Source organism: Ochotona princeps, chromosome 6 (genome assembly GCF_030435755.1).
Source record: "Ochotona princeps isolate mOchPri1 chromosome 6, mOchPri1.hap1, whole genome shotgun sequence".
NCBI lineage: Eukaryota > Metazoa > Chordata > Mammalia > Lagomorpha > Ochotonidae > Ochotona > Ochotona princeps.
Window position 1 is genome coordinate 46,053,152 of NC_080837.1, and position 16,490 is coordinate 46,069,641.

Genomic DNA, 16,490 nt, shown 5'->3' on the forward strand with positions numbered 1-16,490 from the left:
ATAGGTCTGTAGTTTTCCTTCTCTGTTAGTTCTCTGTCTGGTTTTGGGATTAAGGTAATGTTGGCTTCATAGAATGAGTTTGGAAGGGTTGCCTCTTTTTCTATTGTTTTGAAGAGTTTGTAGAGGATTGGGGTCAGCTCTGTTCGGAATGTTTTGTAGAATTCTGGAGTGAAGCCGTCTGGGCCTGGGCTTTTCCTTGTTGGGAGGTCTTTAATCACTGATTCAATCTCTACTTCAGTTATGGGTTTGTTCAGGTCGTTTGTTGCCTCTGGGCTAAGTTTTGGCAAGTGGTAGAAGTCTAAGAACTTTTCCATTTCTTGGTGATCTTCTGATTTGTTGGAGTACAGTGCTTTGTAGTAATTTCTGATTATGGCCTTAATGGATGCGGTGTCTGTTGTTATGTTGCCTTTTTCATCTTTGATGCTGTTAATTCTTGCCTTCTCTTGTTTTTTCTTTGTCAGTCGGGCCAGTGGAGTGTCTATCTTGTTTATCTTCTCAAAAAACCAGCTTTTTGATTCATTGATTTTGTGTATGGTTTTTTTAATTTCTATCTGGTTGATTTCCTCCCTTGTTTTGATGATTTCTTGTTTCCTATTGTGTGTGGGGCTCTTCTGCTGTTGTTTTTCCAGTTCCTGGAGGTGTGTGTTTAGTTCCTGTATTTGGCGCCTCTCTTGGGCCTTGACATGAGCTCCAATTGCGATGAGTTTACCCCGTAGCACTGCTTTGGCAGTGTCCCACAAATTTTGGAATGTTGTGTCAGAGTTTTCATTGGTTTCCATAAATTTTTTGATCTCATCTTTAATTTCTTCTCTGATCCATTGTTCGTTTAGTAGCATATTGTTCAGCCTCCAAGAGTTTCTGTATTTCCTGGGGCATTTTGAATTGCTGATTTCCAGCTTCATTCCGTGGTGGTCTGAGAGGGTACATGGTATGATTCCTATCTTTTTGAAGTTATTTAGGTTTGCTTTGTGTCCTATCATGTGGTCGATCCTGGAGAAGGTGCCATGCACTGCTGAAAAAAATGTATAATCTGTGGCCTTAGGGTAAAAAATTCTATAAATGTCAACCAAGTCCAGTTGTTCTATTGTTTGTATGAGTTCTGTTGTTTCTTTGTTGAGTTTTTGTTTTGTTGATCTGTCTATAGTTGTTAGTGGGGTGTTAAGATCACCCACTATTATTGTGTGCATATCTATGTCTCCCCTTAAGTCCGTGAGTAATTGCTTCACGTAGCTAGGTGTGTTTGAATTTGGTGCATATATGTTCACAATGGTAATTACTTCCTGATGGATCAGTCCCTTCACCAATATATAATGTCCTTCCCTGTCCTTTTTGATGTGTGTCAGATTGAAGTCCACATCATCTGAAATTAAGACAGCTACCCCAGCCTTTTTTTCTCGTCCATTGGCATGAAATATCTGTTTCCAACCTTTCACTTTCAGCTTCTTTGAATCTCTTCTGGTTAGATGTGTCTCTTGTAGGCAACAGATAGTTGGGTGCTGTTTGATAATCCATTCTGTTAATCTATGCCTTTTGATTGGTGAGTTCAGGCCATTTGTGTTGAGAGTTAAAATTGAGAGGTTGTGATTTTGCCCTGCCATACTTGTTTTTGTGGGTGTTGATATCTGTGTTATTGCCCTTCCTTGTGTGGACTTTAGTGGGGAGACCTTCCTGTTTGCCATCTTTGCTTATGATTCACCTCCTTTTTTTCTGGAATTAGTGCATTTCTAAGGAGATTTTGTAGAGCTGGTTTTGTGCTGGCATATTCTTCTAATTTCTCTTTGCTGTGAAAGTATTTGATTTCGTTCTCAAATACGAATGAGATCTTTGCTGGGTACAATAGTCTTGGTTGACAGTTGTTCTGATTCAGGATTTGGAAGATCTTTGTCCATTCTCTTCTTGCTTGTAAGGTCTCTTCAGAAAAGTCAGCCGTGATCCTGATTGGTTTTCCCCGGTATGTGATCTTTTCTCTGCTTCGTACTTGTCTCAGGATTCTTTCTTTGTCTTCGTTGGAGTGGAACTTGAGCACCATATGTCTGGGTGAAGATCGCTTTGGGTCATATCTGCTGGGAGTCCTCTGACTGTCCTGGATTTGAGCTGGATTCATGTTCCAAGTGTTTTGAAAGTTTTCCTGTATAATTTCGTCGAGCACCATTTGCATTCCTGATTCTTTTTCCGCTCCTTCAGGAAGGCCAATAATCCTAATATTTGATTTTCTGAGGTTGTCTTTCATTTCTTGTATGGTCTTATTGGCTTTGTTCAGACTTGTCTCCAGCTGTTTCATGAACTGGGTGTGTTCGTTTTGTGTGTCTTCCGTTTCAGAGATCCTCTCTTCTGCTGTATTTGTTCTGTTGGTTAGGCTCTCAATTTTGTGCTCTAAGTCAAGGATTTTACTTTTCATTTGTTGTATTTCTGAGGCTATGTGGTTCTTGAATTCCTTGAAGTCCTCCCAATTCTTCTCATTGTCTCTGACATATTTTAACATTATTTTTTTGAATTCCTTGTCTGGTAGATCTTCTATGTCTTCATCTCGCATCTCCGAAATAGACATTGGCTTTCGATCCTTTATTGGTAGGGTGTTGGCACTCTCATCTGGATCATTACCTTTTCTGGTATTTCTTCCCATTGTGTTAGTGTTTCTTTTTTGAGAGACCTAGGCACCAGTGTGCTGAGGGGTCTCCAAGCACTATCCTGTAGAGATCGGAGTCTGCAGGCGTGGAGTAGCAGAGTGTGGGAATTTTCAAGGCACTTTTGGTGCGTCTCCAGAACACTGGACCTCAGGGCGCCACTTCCAGGGCCCAGAGGATTCAAAGCGCACTCTCAACTCGTCCCCTACAGGTATGCTACCACAGGGCGTGGGGGAGTGAAGGCACTCTCTGTGCGCGCACCCTGTTTACTGGATCACAGGGCTCGGAGCAAGGGACTATAGGGCGTGGGGTGTTCCAGGTGCTCTCTGGAAACGCCTCCTGCACAGGTCCGCCCACCCCAGGACTTGCAGGGGACCGACCGCCCCGGCGCTAGCAGGGAACTGCCCAGCCCAGAGGCGTGCTTGGGTTCCTGTGGGATAGCACCGCCCAGCTGAGTGCCACACCGCAAAGGCACAGGGGAGTATCCAGTGTGCCTTTTGCCTTTCTCCCAGACACAGTTTTGGCAGTTTCAAGGCACTCGCCCTGTGTCTCTAGAGGCTGGAGCCTGGGGGGGGAGGGGCGGGGAGACCAATTGTGTTCAGGCTCTGTCCGTGCCCCTGGGGGGCCAACTCCCGAAGCCTCCAACCCACCACTGTCCCCACCCAACTCACTCAAACCTCAGGTTCTTGCAGTCTGCCTCTTCCTCTGGTGGGAATCCTGGCCGCCAGTGCGTCTCCCGACTGCTGCGTCTGTTGCTGGTCTCCGCGGGTCGCGATGGAGCCTGGAGGCTGCGGCTGGTGCAGGTCCCAGGGGTTGGCGACCAGGGTGGGCAGATGCCGGCGGGTCCCGGTGATTCAGGGTCCTGGTGTCCGCAGCGGGGCAGGTCCTGGCGAGTCCTGGTGACCAGGGTGAGCAGATGCCAGCGGGTCCCAATCACCGCCGGTCCTCACGGCCACAGCGTCTGCAGGTCGGTCTTTGGGTGGGTTCGGTGGCTTTCAGCGTCTGCACTCAGAGGTGACTCAGCAGGTCAGGAGTGGAAAGTCGTCTTCCCTGTCCTTTGCTTTGTTTTTCCCTGGTTGCTCTTCCGAGTTGTGTGGATTTTTTTGGCTCCACACTGTCCAGGGAACTTCACGTTCTTCTCCCTGTAGTTCTATGCTGCTCCACTTACGCTTTTGTCGCGTTCTAGCCCTCTCTGTCTGTGAGCTCTCTCACAGTCTTCCTCCTATGTCGGCCATCTTGCGAGTCTCCTGTAGCTGTATTCTTGAGCTCAGAATACGCAGACCTTGTGAAAGAGACTGAAGTGCTATTTATAGATTAAGTTCTTTTGACTCTGAATACAGCTTTTGAAAACATCCCCTTTGCTTCCCGAGACCATGTCCAATCTTACCCATCTGAGATAATTCCTGAAGAATGGGAGATATGATTAATGACAATCCCTCCTTCCCCAGCATCTCCTTGCAGTTTGGGCTATAAAACCAGCCACCGTTTTGTCAAACCATGGAGCAATTTTCAAGGCTGCTTGAATTTTATGTCTCATGACTATAATTCTAATAAGCCTCATCATTCTTCTTGGTTCTAGCTATGTTGAGTAGAAATTATTCTTGGTTCTAGCTACACTAACTTCATCTCAATCAATATGATTCTTTTATAAATGTGAAAAACATAGCACATTTCATAAATATATTGAGGAGTAAGTAAAAATACCCTACTATTTTAATATAATTCTAGTTACTTGAAGAAAGCATTGTAGGGCCCGGCAGTGTGGCCTAGCGGCTAAAGTCCTCGCCTTGAATGCCCTGGGATCCCATATGGGCGCCGGTTCTAATCCCGGCAGCTCCACTTCCCATCCAGCTCCCTGCTTGTGGCCTGGGAAAGCAGTTGAGGACTGCCCAATGGATTGGGACCCTGCACCCGCATGGGAGACCCGGAAGAGGTTCCTGGTTCCCGGCATCGGATTGGCGTGCACCAGCCCATTGCGGCTCACTTGGGGAGTGAATCATCGGATGGAAGATCTTCCTCTCTGTCTCTCCTCCTCTATGTATATCTGACTGTAATAAAATGAATAAATCTTAAAAAAAAAAGAAAGCATTGTAGCATTTGAAAAATAATGTTATGTCATCCATATCTGTCCATATATAGTTGTGCTTAATTATAAAGTTTCAATTTAAAAAGTAAATATTAAAGGTGAAATCACCATCTCTGCTTTTTTCAATTCATACTCTTTACCTTCAGTTATTTCTCAAAACAAAGCTGTTAACTTAGTGCTTGAAATTTGTGTTTTTATATTCAAATAAGTTTATAGATAGCATTTTGTGTTTTAAAAACTTCCATGAGGGTTGTCCTATGGCAGCATAATTGTGAAGCTTGCTTTCATCATTACGTTATTGTTTACAATAAAATTTATGTGTATAGGCATGCTTCACTTATTTTTATTGCTGTGTAATTGTCACTTTTACAATTGTCACTTGGACATTTGGACTGTGTGATACCATCAGTGATTGGTTTCAGACTCAACTAGATGATCATATTTATAGAGCTCAAAAGGCCACATTGGTGCACTAGCACCAGGGGTGTTTTCAAGAGGAGTCCCTTCAGCTGCCCACAGAGTTCACTGACTATTCTGCTTGCAACTCCTCTCCTTTCTGTGTCAAGTATATACATATAGGGAACAAGAGCAACCAGGCCACCCAGATATAGAAACTTTATGTCCCAAGCAAGTGCCAGTATTTTCTGTTACCTTATAAAAAACTGCTGCTCCAAAGTTGTGGCTTGCTATTGGATACCCATAGTTTATTTACAGCTCAGATGCAATTCATCAATCAAGATTGTTTTTAAAACTATGGAATGTTGCTACAAATGCACCTAACATATCGCCTTCATAACATTTTTGATTGAGGTAGAAAGTCAACTGAATTATTTCATATAGGAGCAGTTCCAAATTCTACTTCTTATAAAGATCCTACAATAAATATAAAAGATTTTCTTACATAGATGTGCAAAACATTCTATGTTATATACCCGTAAGTGGCATTGCTGGGCAACAAGATTTACATCTCTAAATATTTTTTGGTTATTACATGATTGTGTTCTAAGACATGTTAACTAATTTGCATGCTTTAGAATTTCTGCTAAAGTTAATAGTAATAAAATTCATAAAAACTTTAACACAAGTTTTAGTGTATTATCTTCAATTGCTCTCATTAAAAAGGGGGAGAGGGAAAAGGACCATCTTCTTCACAAGGTTTTGCCTAACCACCCTAAGTGTCAAATTTCTTCAGCCAATGGAATTACACAGCTTTCAGCTTATATTTCTCTTAACATCCTCTTTGATGTTATAGTTATGTGTATTTTTATGTTCTCCAGAATACAGTAAACTACTGTCTCCTTCATGTCAATATAATTTTATATATGATTCCAATTACAGTCAAATAAATATCATTTAATTCAAATTTCCCAGAGACATTTTAAAGTACCTTAGTATATTGTTCAGATCTAGTAATTATTCACTTATTGCAAAGCTCCAATGCACATTTATGAATTTATCTGTAGTACGTTACAGAAATTAAATGAAGAATTCAATTTGAGAACTGCCAAGTTATTTAAAATTATCCATGAAACAGCATTTCAAAATTAGCAATTTTTAACTTCTGTTCAATTTAGGCAGTGTTGTTGCTGCTGGCTTTTTTGTTTGTTTGTTTCCTGGCCACCTAAAGTCCCTCCAAATCCTGGAGTGAATGGACCTGTAAGGAATGGGTTGGTCTCAACTAGGCTTTGCTGATGATTTTAATCCACTAGAGGGCACTCAAGCTTTCACTGGAAATGACTTTCTGATAGTTTTAGGAGACTGAGGAGATAGTGGCTAAGGTCCTCGCCTTGATCCCATATGGCCGCTGGTTCTAATCCCGGCAGCTCCACTTCCTCTCTGTCTCTCCTCCTCTCAGTATATCTGACTTTGTAATGAAAATAAAATAAATCTTTAAAAAAAAAAAAAAAAAAAAAAAAAAAAAAAAAAAAAAAAAACAAAAAAGGAATTTCATTTAACTCTTCAGCATACAATGCAAGCTGTTAAATAGTTATCCAAATGCATGATATTTTAAAGCTATTGAACTTCTGGTCCGTCAAAGTGTTTAATTTGATAAATGGAGTTCCTCCACCTGCACCATAGGCTCCCTTCAACGTTGAAGCAGTCTTACTGGGCCTGGGGGTGGAGTTTCCTGTTAAGATGAATGACAGAGCTCGGATATGATTGGTTCTCTATGAGCTTCATGGAACCTATTGACTGTAAGAGCAAAGTTTGTCTATGTCCAATGCTTAACATTCACAGACCAGGGGTGAGGGCTCCCCTGCGAACGGGCAGGAAGCCATGGAAAGAAGATGGGAGATTCTGCTGGGACTTCTGTGGGTCCAGATTTGCTGTAAGTTGGGATTATCTCGGATGGGAGACAGGAAGTGGCTCACAGCTTGCTGGAGGAGGGAGAGCTGACATTAAATTCTAACACTGTCCTACACCCTCATGGTTGTTTCTTGAGTTTTTATAGGTTTGGGGGCTACATCAGCGATTCCCAGTGACTTCCCTGTGTTTTTCCCCCTTTCTTTCAGGGGTGAGAGGGCTGCAGGTGGAGCAGAGTCCTTCAGCCCTGAGTGTCCAGGAGGGAGCCAGCCCCACTCTACGGTGTAATTTTTCTGACACGATACAGGGCATGCAGTGGTTCCGACAGAATCCTGGGAGCAGCCTCATCAGATTATTTTACATAGCTTCAGGGACAAAGGAGAATGGAAGGTTGACGTCAACCCTCAATTCCCGGGAGCGCTACAGCACCCTCCACATCGCAGCCTCCCAGCTGGCTGACTCAGGCACCTACTTCTGTGCAGCAGAGGCACAGTGCTCCCAGGTCACCTGCTGCCTGCACCCAAACTGCAGCTGAACTTGTAACCCCACCATCTAGGCACGTGGTTCTGCATAGCATTCATGCTGCTGGGGTTCTCTGATGTTGGAGCACTTTTATCTCTAGTAAAACTGTATGAATAAGCCCAAGTCATTTCATTTGGTTTTCACACATTTCCTTCCAGAGATCCCTGGGTAGGAAAAAAAAAAACCCACCATAGGGCCAGTGGAGCAACCGATAAAGATGTTAGGACTCAGTGGTTTTCCTGGGAAAGTGCATGTTGAGTGATGTAAAAATTACTGTGATGAAAAAGACTGTGAAAAAAATGCACCCTCTTCAACAAATAGACATGGTTCAGTATTTCAGGGGGTTAAAGACAGCCCAGTTTTCCAGGAAAAGGAAGGGACACTCAGGTTGTTTGAGCCTGGAACCAATCACAAATACAAATAAAATATGCTAGATCTTATTGAGAGTCAGGTATTCCATCTAGGCTACTGAATTCAAGGTGTAAGTACTGACAATACCTTCTCGTTTTGTTCATGAATGTATTGAGGACAACAGGACATGAGTTACATGCCTGGGCTCATTTGCCCACTAAGATAGGGAGCTTGGGATGGGAGTCCTACTGCAGATCTGACATTAGAATATGTTCTGTGAGAAACCCAGTATAAAAGGCATCAGAGTCACAAAGCACTATTAGTTTCTATGACAAATTTACACACTGTGTTTATACATGCCTTTGACAAAAATGTGCATTTTGTTCTAAGTAGCACCTTGTAAGGATGAGCTCATTGAACTTTTCATTTTGTTACATTAAAATCCATTTGTCTATCTTACATCTTGGGTGAATCTGCTACTTATGATTTTGTAATATTGGTTAGGATCTGGAAAAGGGATCAGAAAGTTTTTATGACTGCTTACTGTAAAAGAAACCCATGCCTGCTCTAAACCTGAGCAAGACTTCAGCAAATAATGAGTGGGGCTGCCTGTCTGGGAGAGAGACCTGCGCAGCGGTGAAGGGTCTGGCCTTGAAAGAGCCTGGTGCTTAGCTTGATGCTATTGCTCTCTTGATTCTTAATCATATCACCGTCCCACTTCTGCTTTGTAAGTGAAATCCAGTAAGAGGATGGAGCATGTGCATAAGCAAAGTGATATATCCCCTGGTAGAGGCTTCAGGACAGGATCGCATGTAGGCACACAGAATATTTCACTAAGTTAGGAAATGCTGGTTTTGAAAGCTGATGAGCTCTTGTAAAGTGCATACATAAAGCCTTAAGGATATAAACTAAATATAAAGAAAGAACTTTGATGGAAAAAGAAAATTACTACTGTGGAATTTCAAAAGAATCAACATTGGCACAAGATCTTTTTAAAATAAAATTTTCTTTCATTTGAAATTATAAAAAAGAAAATATAGCAACAGATTGCATAAGACAGCATTCCAAACTATATATAAATTACAAAATTACTTGTAGTTTCTAATGAGATGCCCAGAAGTTATAGAAAATGTCTTTATGGCTTTATACATTTACCTTACATTAACAGGCCTAAATGAAAATGATTTGTACCAAAAAATTAAGTTGTCTAAGAAAATCTATTCCACTAGATCCTGCAATTTTTGGTTTACTTACATTTATATTTCACAATGATTTTCCAGGTATTTATGTTAATGTTCTCATAGTATATAAAATACTACTAAGGGTTTCAGTATCAGATATATCAACAGATACATTTAATGAAAAATTAGAAGAGATAAAATTATGTTTGCAATCTTCTATTTATCAAGCATAACTGACCTTGCTTTCAATTATGGTCCTTAAAAATGAAGTTGCTAAAAGACTCAATCTTAATAACTTAATACTTTAATTTCCAGAGAAGTGAGGTCATAAAACCATGATATTAATCAAGGATATCACGTATTAATAAAGTATTATTACTCTGTTATGTTATGACATCATAATACATTTGAAATTTTTTTACTGTATATCACTGTAAACCCTACTGTTTTACAAATAGTAAAATATTTTCCTAAATGGAGCATTATTTTTTTTAATATTTACTTTATTTATTTGAAAGAGTGACAGGGGAGGAGGGAAAGAGAAAGATAGTATCCATTTACTGGTTTATTACACAAGTAGCTACAATGGTCGTGATTGGGCCAGGCTGAAACTAGGAGGCTGGAACTTCTTCCAGTTTTCTGCCACATGAGTAGCAGGGGTGTCTTACAGAAATACCAAGAGATTAAAGTGATTGGAAAATGGGGATGATCCTGGACATTTATACTATGAATGAAATGTATCAATGTCTTCAAGGAAAGAAAATTGTACTGAAGTTTGGGAGAAAATGATAGAATAGGAACTCTCTGCTGTAGGCTACAGCCACTGAGGATATAATTCAATCACTGCATTTATCAGCATAAAACTGATACCAAACTTACATCAGAAATAAACTTAGGTGAGATTATATTTTTAGAAACTTCATTGTAATGATTTCTGAGAAATTCTATTATTTCTTTGATCAGTTGCAGAATATAAGCCACAAAGGAATAGGGAATAATCTAATTTTCAAGATTTATTTTATTTTTTATCTTAAATACAGTTATAGAGAGAAGGAGAGATGGTGAGACAGTGAGAGAAGGGGAGAGAGAGAGAGAGAGAGAGAGAGAGAGAGAGAGAGAGATCCTTCATCTGCTGGATGTCCAACTGGTCGCAATGGCCAGAGCTGGGCCAATCTGAAGGCGGGAACCAGGAGCTTCTTCTGGGTCTCCTATGTGGGTTCAGGGTCCCTAGGCTTTGGGCCATCCTCTACTGCTTTTCCAGGCTACAAACCTGGAGCTGGATCAGAAGTGGAGCAGCCAGGACATGCATTGGTGCCCATATGGGATGCTAGCATTGTATGTAGAGGACTTGCCTGCTATGCTACTGTGCCAATCCTGCAAACGGGACTAAATAAAATGAATCTATTGTGCAATGTATCAAGGACCCAAGTTCTTAATGCAAGCCAGCAATTGTTCTTGAAGTAATTGATTTTGTTCTAGAATTCTGATTGGTAAGTTTCAGCCCTGTCCCCTGTATTGGATTAATAGGTCCAATAACACTGCTCTAACAAGGTTCTAGAAAAAAATTTGGGAAATTGCAATATTCTGTAAGAGAGAAGAGGGGAGAAGAAGCAGGGGATCTATATTCTTTATTCAGGTCAGTAAGATCTCCCAGCCTTTGCCTAAGATGCCTTTCTGGTCTACCAGATGTTCTTTGCTTCATTACTTTTCATTGAACGTTACTACCTCACTTACCACTACTTTCTGTCTTTTTGTCTGAATTCTTTCTTACAAGAATACAAGAACCTGGGTCCAGCATGGTAGCCTAGTGACTAAATGCGTGCCTTGCAACTTTTAGGATCCAATATGGGCGCCAGTTGTGTTTCAGCTGCTTCTTTTCCCATCCAGCTCCCTGCTTGTGTCTGGGAGGTCAAAGCCCAGGGACCCTGCACCTGCATGGGAGACCCAAGAGAAACTCCTGGCTCCTGGCTTCAGATCTGCTCAGCTTCAGTTGTTGCGGTCACTTGGGCAGTGAATCAGTGGATGGAAGATCTTCCTCACCATATCTCCTTCTCTCTGTAAATCTGCCTTTCAAATAAATAAATAAAAAATAAATAATAAAATAAAATCTTAAAAAGGAATACAATAATCCCTGAGAAGCCAATGTCCAGTAACACATTTGTTTTCAAATTCTGTTTTCAGTACCAGGCATAAATATAGTAAAAATTTACATACTGACTGTGCTTTTAGTCTTAGGTCTCAGGTCTAATTGGTTTTATCTGTCTGTTGCTACTTCTATGCATCTGAGTCCCTTCTAGGTTGAGAACATTTACCCGCCAAGTTTAGCATTGAGGGATGTGACCACAAGGTGGTAGTGTGCCTCTACTGATGCAGCACCCGGGACAGTTCGTTTCAGTGGATTCTGAATGATTAGGCTTTACAACGCAGGCAAAGACTTTTTGTAATTGGCTGGGTAAACAACATGAGAAGCCACAAGCTGGTTAGAGCAAAAAAAGGGACAATCAGAGTAGGATTAGCTTTCCTGGCTGAAGACTGCAGGTGTTCGTCTGTTCCTGACTGGGCAGAACCATGGAGACGTCCATTCCAGCTTCACTCATCTTCTTGTGGCTACAGCTGAACTGTGAGTCGAGGGTTTTCGGGCAACAAAGTCTATTAGTGGGAGTCCAGAGCAGGTCTCCTTTTGGTGGCAATGACTGATTTTTTTCTTTCTGCGTAGGGATGAGCCAAGGAAAGAATGTGGAGCAGCCTTCTACTCTGAGTGTCCAGGAAGGAGACACCTCTGTTATCAACTGTACTTATTCAGATAGTGCCTCAGCCTATTTTCCATGGTATAAACAACAAGCTGGGCAAGGGCCCAAGCTCATCATAGACATTCGGTCCAATGTGGAAAAGAAAGAAGACCAAAGATTCACTGTTTGGTTGGATAAGAAGGCCAAGCGTGTCTCCCTGCACATCGCAGCCACCCAACCCGGGGACTCAGCTGTGTACTTCTGCGCAGCGAGTACACATTGCTCCCCAGGCACCTGCGTCCTGTACCCAAACCTGTGACTGGGGGAACAAGCCTTATCTTGCTTCTTTCTCCCCTGGCTCAGACTTTATAGTACAACATGTGCCATATTGTTTGTTGGTAAATATAAGCTAACATACAGACATTAAAAGCATATAATAAAAAGGTTAATGTAATAAATAATAAAAAGGTTATGTTCAAGATAACCCAGAAAAGTTTAGATAATTTTGTTGATGGCTGTTGCTTTTGGATTAGTTATTTTTTTCTTTTGGAACTATTTAACATTTATTTTTAGCTAATATAGAGTTGTATAAATTTGTGGAGTATTGTGTGAAGTTGCAATACATGTATATATTACAAAATGTTCAAACCAAAGTGTATGACTCTTTCTCCTAAATCCCCTGTTAGATCTTTGATAATCACCATCCTGCTCTCAGCCTATGGAATATCAACTTTTCTATATTCCTCACATGAATAGGATCACTAGGTACATATCATATTGTGCCTGTCTTATTTCTTTTTATGTAATAACCTCATTTTCATTCATGTTGTTCAAGTGACAAGATTTTATCACTTTTTATGGTTGAATTGTACTATTTGAGAGTATATGTGCTATGTTTATTCATCTGTTGATGGATGTTTATGATTCTATTTCTTGCCTATTGTGAGTGGGAGTGTAGATGGAAGTGCAGATGTCTCTTTGCCAAAATAATTTCTTTTTTTAACAATTTATTTATTTATTTTTATTGGAAAGCCATATATATATGACAGCCATATATATTTATATATATATATGAGAGAGAGAGAGAGAGAGAGAGAGAGAGAGAGAGAGAGAGAGAGAGAGAGAGAGAGAGAGAGAGGAGACACAGAGAGGAAGATCTTCCATCTGATGATTCTCTCTCCAAGTGGCCGCAAGGGCTGGAGCTGAGCCAATCCAAAGCCAGGTGCATCCGGGTCTCCCAGGTGGGTGCAGGATCCCGAGGCTTTGGGCTGTCCTCGACTGCTTTCCCAGGTCACAAGCAGGGAACTAGGTGGGAAGCAGGGCTGCTGGGATTAGAACTGGTGCCCATATGGGATCCCGGCATGTGCAAGGTGGGGACTGTAGCCGCTAGGCTACTGCGCCAGGCCCTGCCAGAATAATTTGATTTCCTTTGGATGTATACTGAGTAATTAGATTGCTATGCCATAGAGTAGTTATATTTTTAGCTTTTAATAGAACTCTATACTCTTTTCCACAATGACTGTATAAATTTATAGTCTCATCATCATTGTTCAAGATTTCTTTTTCTCCATCTCCTCTCCAAGGCTTGTCAACTTTTTAGTAATAGCCAATGTCTCTGAAGTGAGGCAATGAGACCTTTATTTACTTTTCAGCATCACAGTCATGGGCTTTGTCATGATTTCCAGTGCCTAAATATCATATCCTCTCAAGAAAATACAGCATTATTGGTGGCAATGACTTCCTAAGGAGTACATTCATCTGTAATCATAGGACTCAGAACTCTTAGTTTTATAGCTCTGCAACTCCTCTTTGTGATGAGCTAAGATTCATTTTTTAAAATTTGCCTTTTTTTGTATTGCTACATGTAAAAATAAATGGGAAAATGTTAGATTTGTTAATTTGCTTCATTATATGACTATCTGACTACCAATATGTAAGAAAATAAAAGTGCTATGACTGGTAGCACATTCATCACTTACATAGCAAATTCAGTTGTGTAAAATACTTCTGGGGATCCTTAAAGGATTTCTTAGGTTAGTATTCCTGTCCCTTACAGATTTATGGGATTTTTGTTTGTTCTGTAAAAGGCAAGAACTGTGTCTACATTCTCTGCTATCCTAGAAAAGTTTTCCCAGAAGTATTTCATGTGGCAGTAAACCTGTCCTACAGTTATTTATGAGTTGTTTTGGGAGGACTATTTTCCCTGGAGATCATATACCCTAGGCAGCCCATCTAGCTTTGGTGCATTTTATTCTTACTGATGAAGCAGAGAAGTTATTTGAAAAATTTTTTATTACATAATGGAGAACTCAAATTTTTTTGCATTTAATATTGTATGGAGATTTTACAGGAATTTACTTTTATGTTTTATAAGAAGTCCTTGCCCCAAAGTTTTTGGTTATAAAAACTTGTTCAATGTGGTCATATGCTTAAACATCTTTTCTTTCATGTCCATGGTGTCTTTTACATTGTGAGATTTCATCTTTTGACAATTTCTTTGAGTAGTATGAAGACTTCAATGATTCATGTATTTAGTGTCCATTTTTAGTGGGGGATACATGTTTGAATTTAAGAAAAGATTAATCATATTAAGAAACTTGGTTATTTCATTACATTTGGAAACTATGAATTACTTTATAATACAATCATTGTCACTGTATTCATTTTTTATAATTTCACATGACCAAGAGAAGTCTACGAAGTCAGCCTCTTGAATTAATTTTTCTTCTGCTGAAGACTTGGATTGTAAAATAGATTCTGGAGTAGTAAGGCTTAACCTGCCTGGTATCATACTATCAAATTTTTAAGATAAGATGTTTGAAAAAGCAAAAATTCCCTCTGCCCATTTCTACATTTCAAATAAATTAAAAACAAACAAGCAAATAATTCTCAATATCCAAAAGTTAATTCAAAATTTCCTGTGAAGCTTGGCTGGGGTAGTTGACCAATTTGTTCTGCCCTTCTTCCTCTGCTATAGTACCAGATGTCCTCTGTAGGCCTCAGTAGACTGCCATACCCCCCATGTGCATCTGGGTATACCATCCACTGCTCTGTCTCGTTGAGGAGTCCCAGTTCTGACAAATGTATTCCAGAGTGTGACAATGGGTCCTGTGATTCTCCCCATGGTTGGAGTTCTGAGTCCAGTGGTCCAGTTGGGCGGATCCCCAAAGAAACCTTGTCTGAGGTGACTCCATATCTGACTTTTTTTGTGTGCTTGCCAGTATGGGGTCCAGCTCTGTCTGTCACCCACATCAGTGCCCCCAAACACTGGTAGTTGCAATTGCTGGGTTAGTTCTGTCTCCAGCCTCATCTCCTATTCAAACCAATGGATACTGAGTCCCAGTGCAACCTTGCTCACCACACACTGGGCCATCACAGACACCAGTGAGAACTGCAGCCTAGCTGGAGTGATCCCCAATAACCCTAACTAGGCACACCCCAGCTCTGGTTCCTGTGCTTGCCCATATGTGCAGCAGACTGCTCCAGTATGTCCCACATCTCATTCATACCTCTAGAAGTCAATGAGCATTGAATCCTAACTCAACCCAACTGACACCACTTCCAGCTCACAGTCATGTTGATGGGTGCCACTGCCTGTCTAGCCAGGGTGTTGCAGCCTCGTCCTACCCCACCTGCTCCACATCCCTGGCTCATGCAAACCAGTAGATGTGATAACCTAGTTCCAAGTACATTCAAAATTCCCCAATCCTGGTCCAACATTCTTACCTGGTCAGCTCTTCCTTCTCCTCCCTCAACCTCACCTGGGACCAAGCAAGTGGGTAAATCCCCATGCTTGCTCTGTCTGGAAGTGAGACCCCAGGTCCCTGCTCTCCCTCCCCTCCCCATCTCCACCCCATCTCCCAGGTCCCCTGCAAGCCTGCACTCCCAAGCCTCCATGAGCCCGCTGCTCCCTGGGTGTGCTCGGCACAAATGGTGCTGGCTACTCCCAGCCCTATGGGTACACCCAATGCTCTTGGTAGGTCTTTATTGCCTAACATTTTCACACAAAGTTAGAAGGCAAGGCATTTATTGTTTTTTTTTTCTGCTTCTCATGAGTGGTTGTTCTTTTTCAAATTCAATGTAATTATTCTAAAATATGATAGAAATTATAAATTAGCAATTTATAAAGAAGTACAGTGGACAAAATATACATTCAGCTATAATAAACTGTTTTAATTATCACAGAAGTATTCTGGTGCTAAAATGTTCTACTGCTAGCTTCCATAAATTTAAGCTACATTTCAATAAGTTTAAGATTTGTTTCATTGGTATGCCACATTGCACACCAACCACTGGACATCTTTCTCTGCCAGTTTAACATTTTCCCTTTGTTGGCTGGGAAGAAATCCAAAGAGCACTTCCCATTATCACTTTCTTTCATTTCTTGGCTTTAATTGTCCAAATGAGAGGTGCTGTGTGGTAGTAAGAAAGTAGAAAAGAAGTCATTCTCCCAAGGGGGGATGTGGGCTGGTAGCCCAGTTTATCAAGAGTGTTAGGTAGAGTTCTGAGTTTCCTCCTAAGAATCACCACTGTGAGGTTCCTGGCAATTGCATTCATCACAATTCAGAGTTTCCATAATCAGTCTTTGCTATCCTTGCTTCATCAGCCCTTTCAATTGTTGTATGTCTAAATTCCTTGTGTTAAATGTCTATACACCAAATATCTGGATTTGCTTCTGCTTTACATTCCAAGA

The 16,490-nt window shown here is 41.0% G+C and overlaps 2 gene segments (V, D, J or C); both read left to right on the forward strand.

The window, feature by feature from the left end:
• Window positions 1–6,918: 6,918 nt before the first annotated feature.
• Window positions 6,919–7,549, forward strand: LOC131480485 (T cell receptor alpha variable 22-like). The segment is given in 2 exon segments: window positions 6,919–7,039; window positions 7,224–7,549. Coding segments are annotated over 2 exon segments (378 nt in total).
• A 4,237-nt stretch (window positions 7,550–11,786) lies between these two features.
• Window positions 11,787–12,116, forward strand: LOC118757495 (T cell receptor alpha variable 13-1-like). The segment is given in 1 exon segment: window positions 11,787–12,116. A coding segment is annotated over 1 exon segment (330 nt).
• The last annotated feature ends 4,374 nt before the right edge of the window (window positions 12,117–16,490 follow it).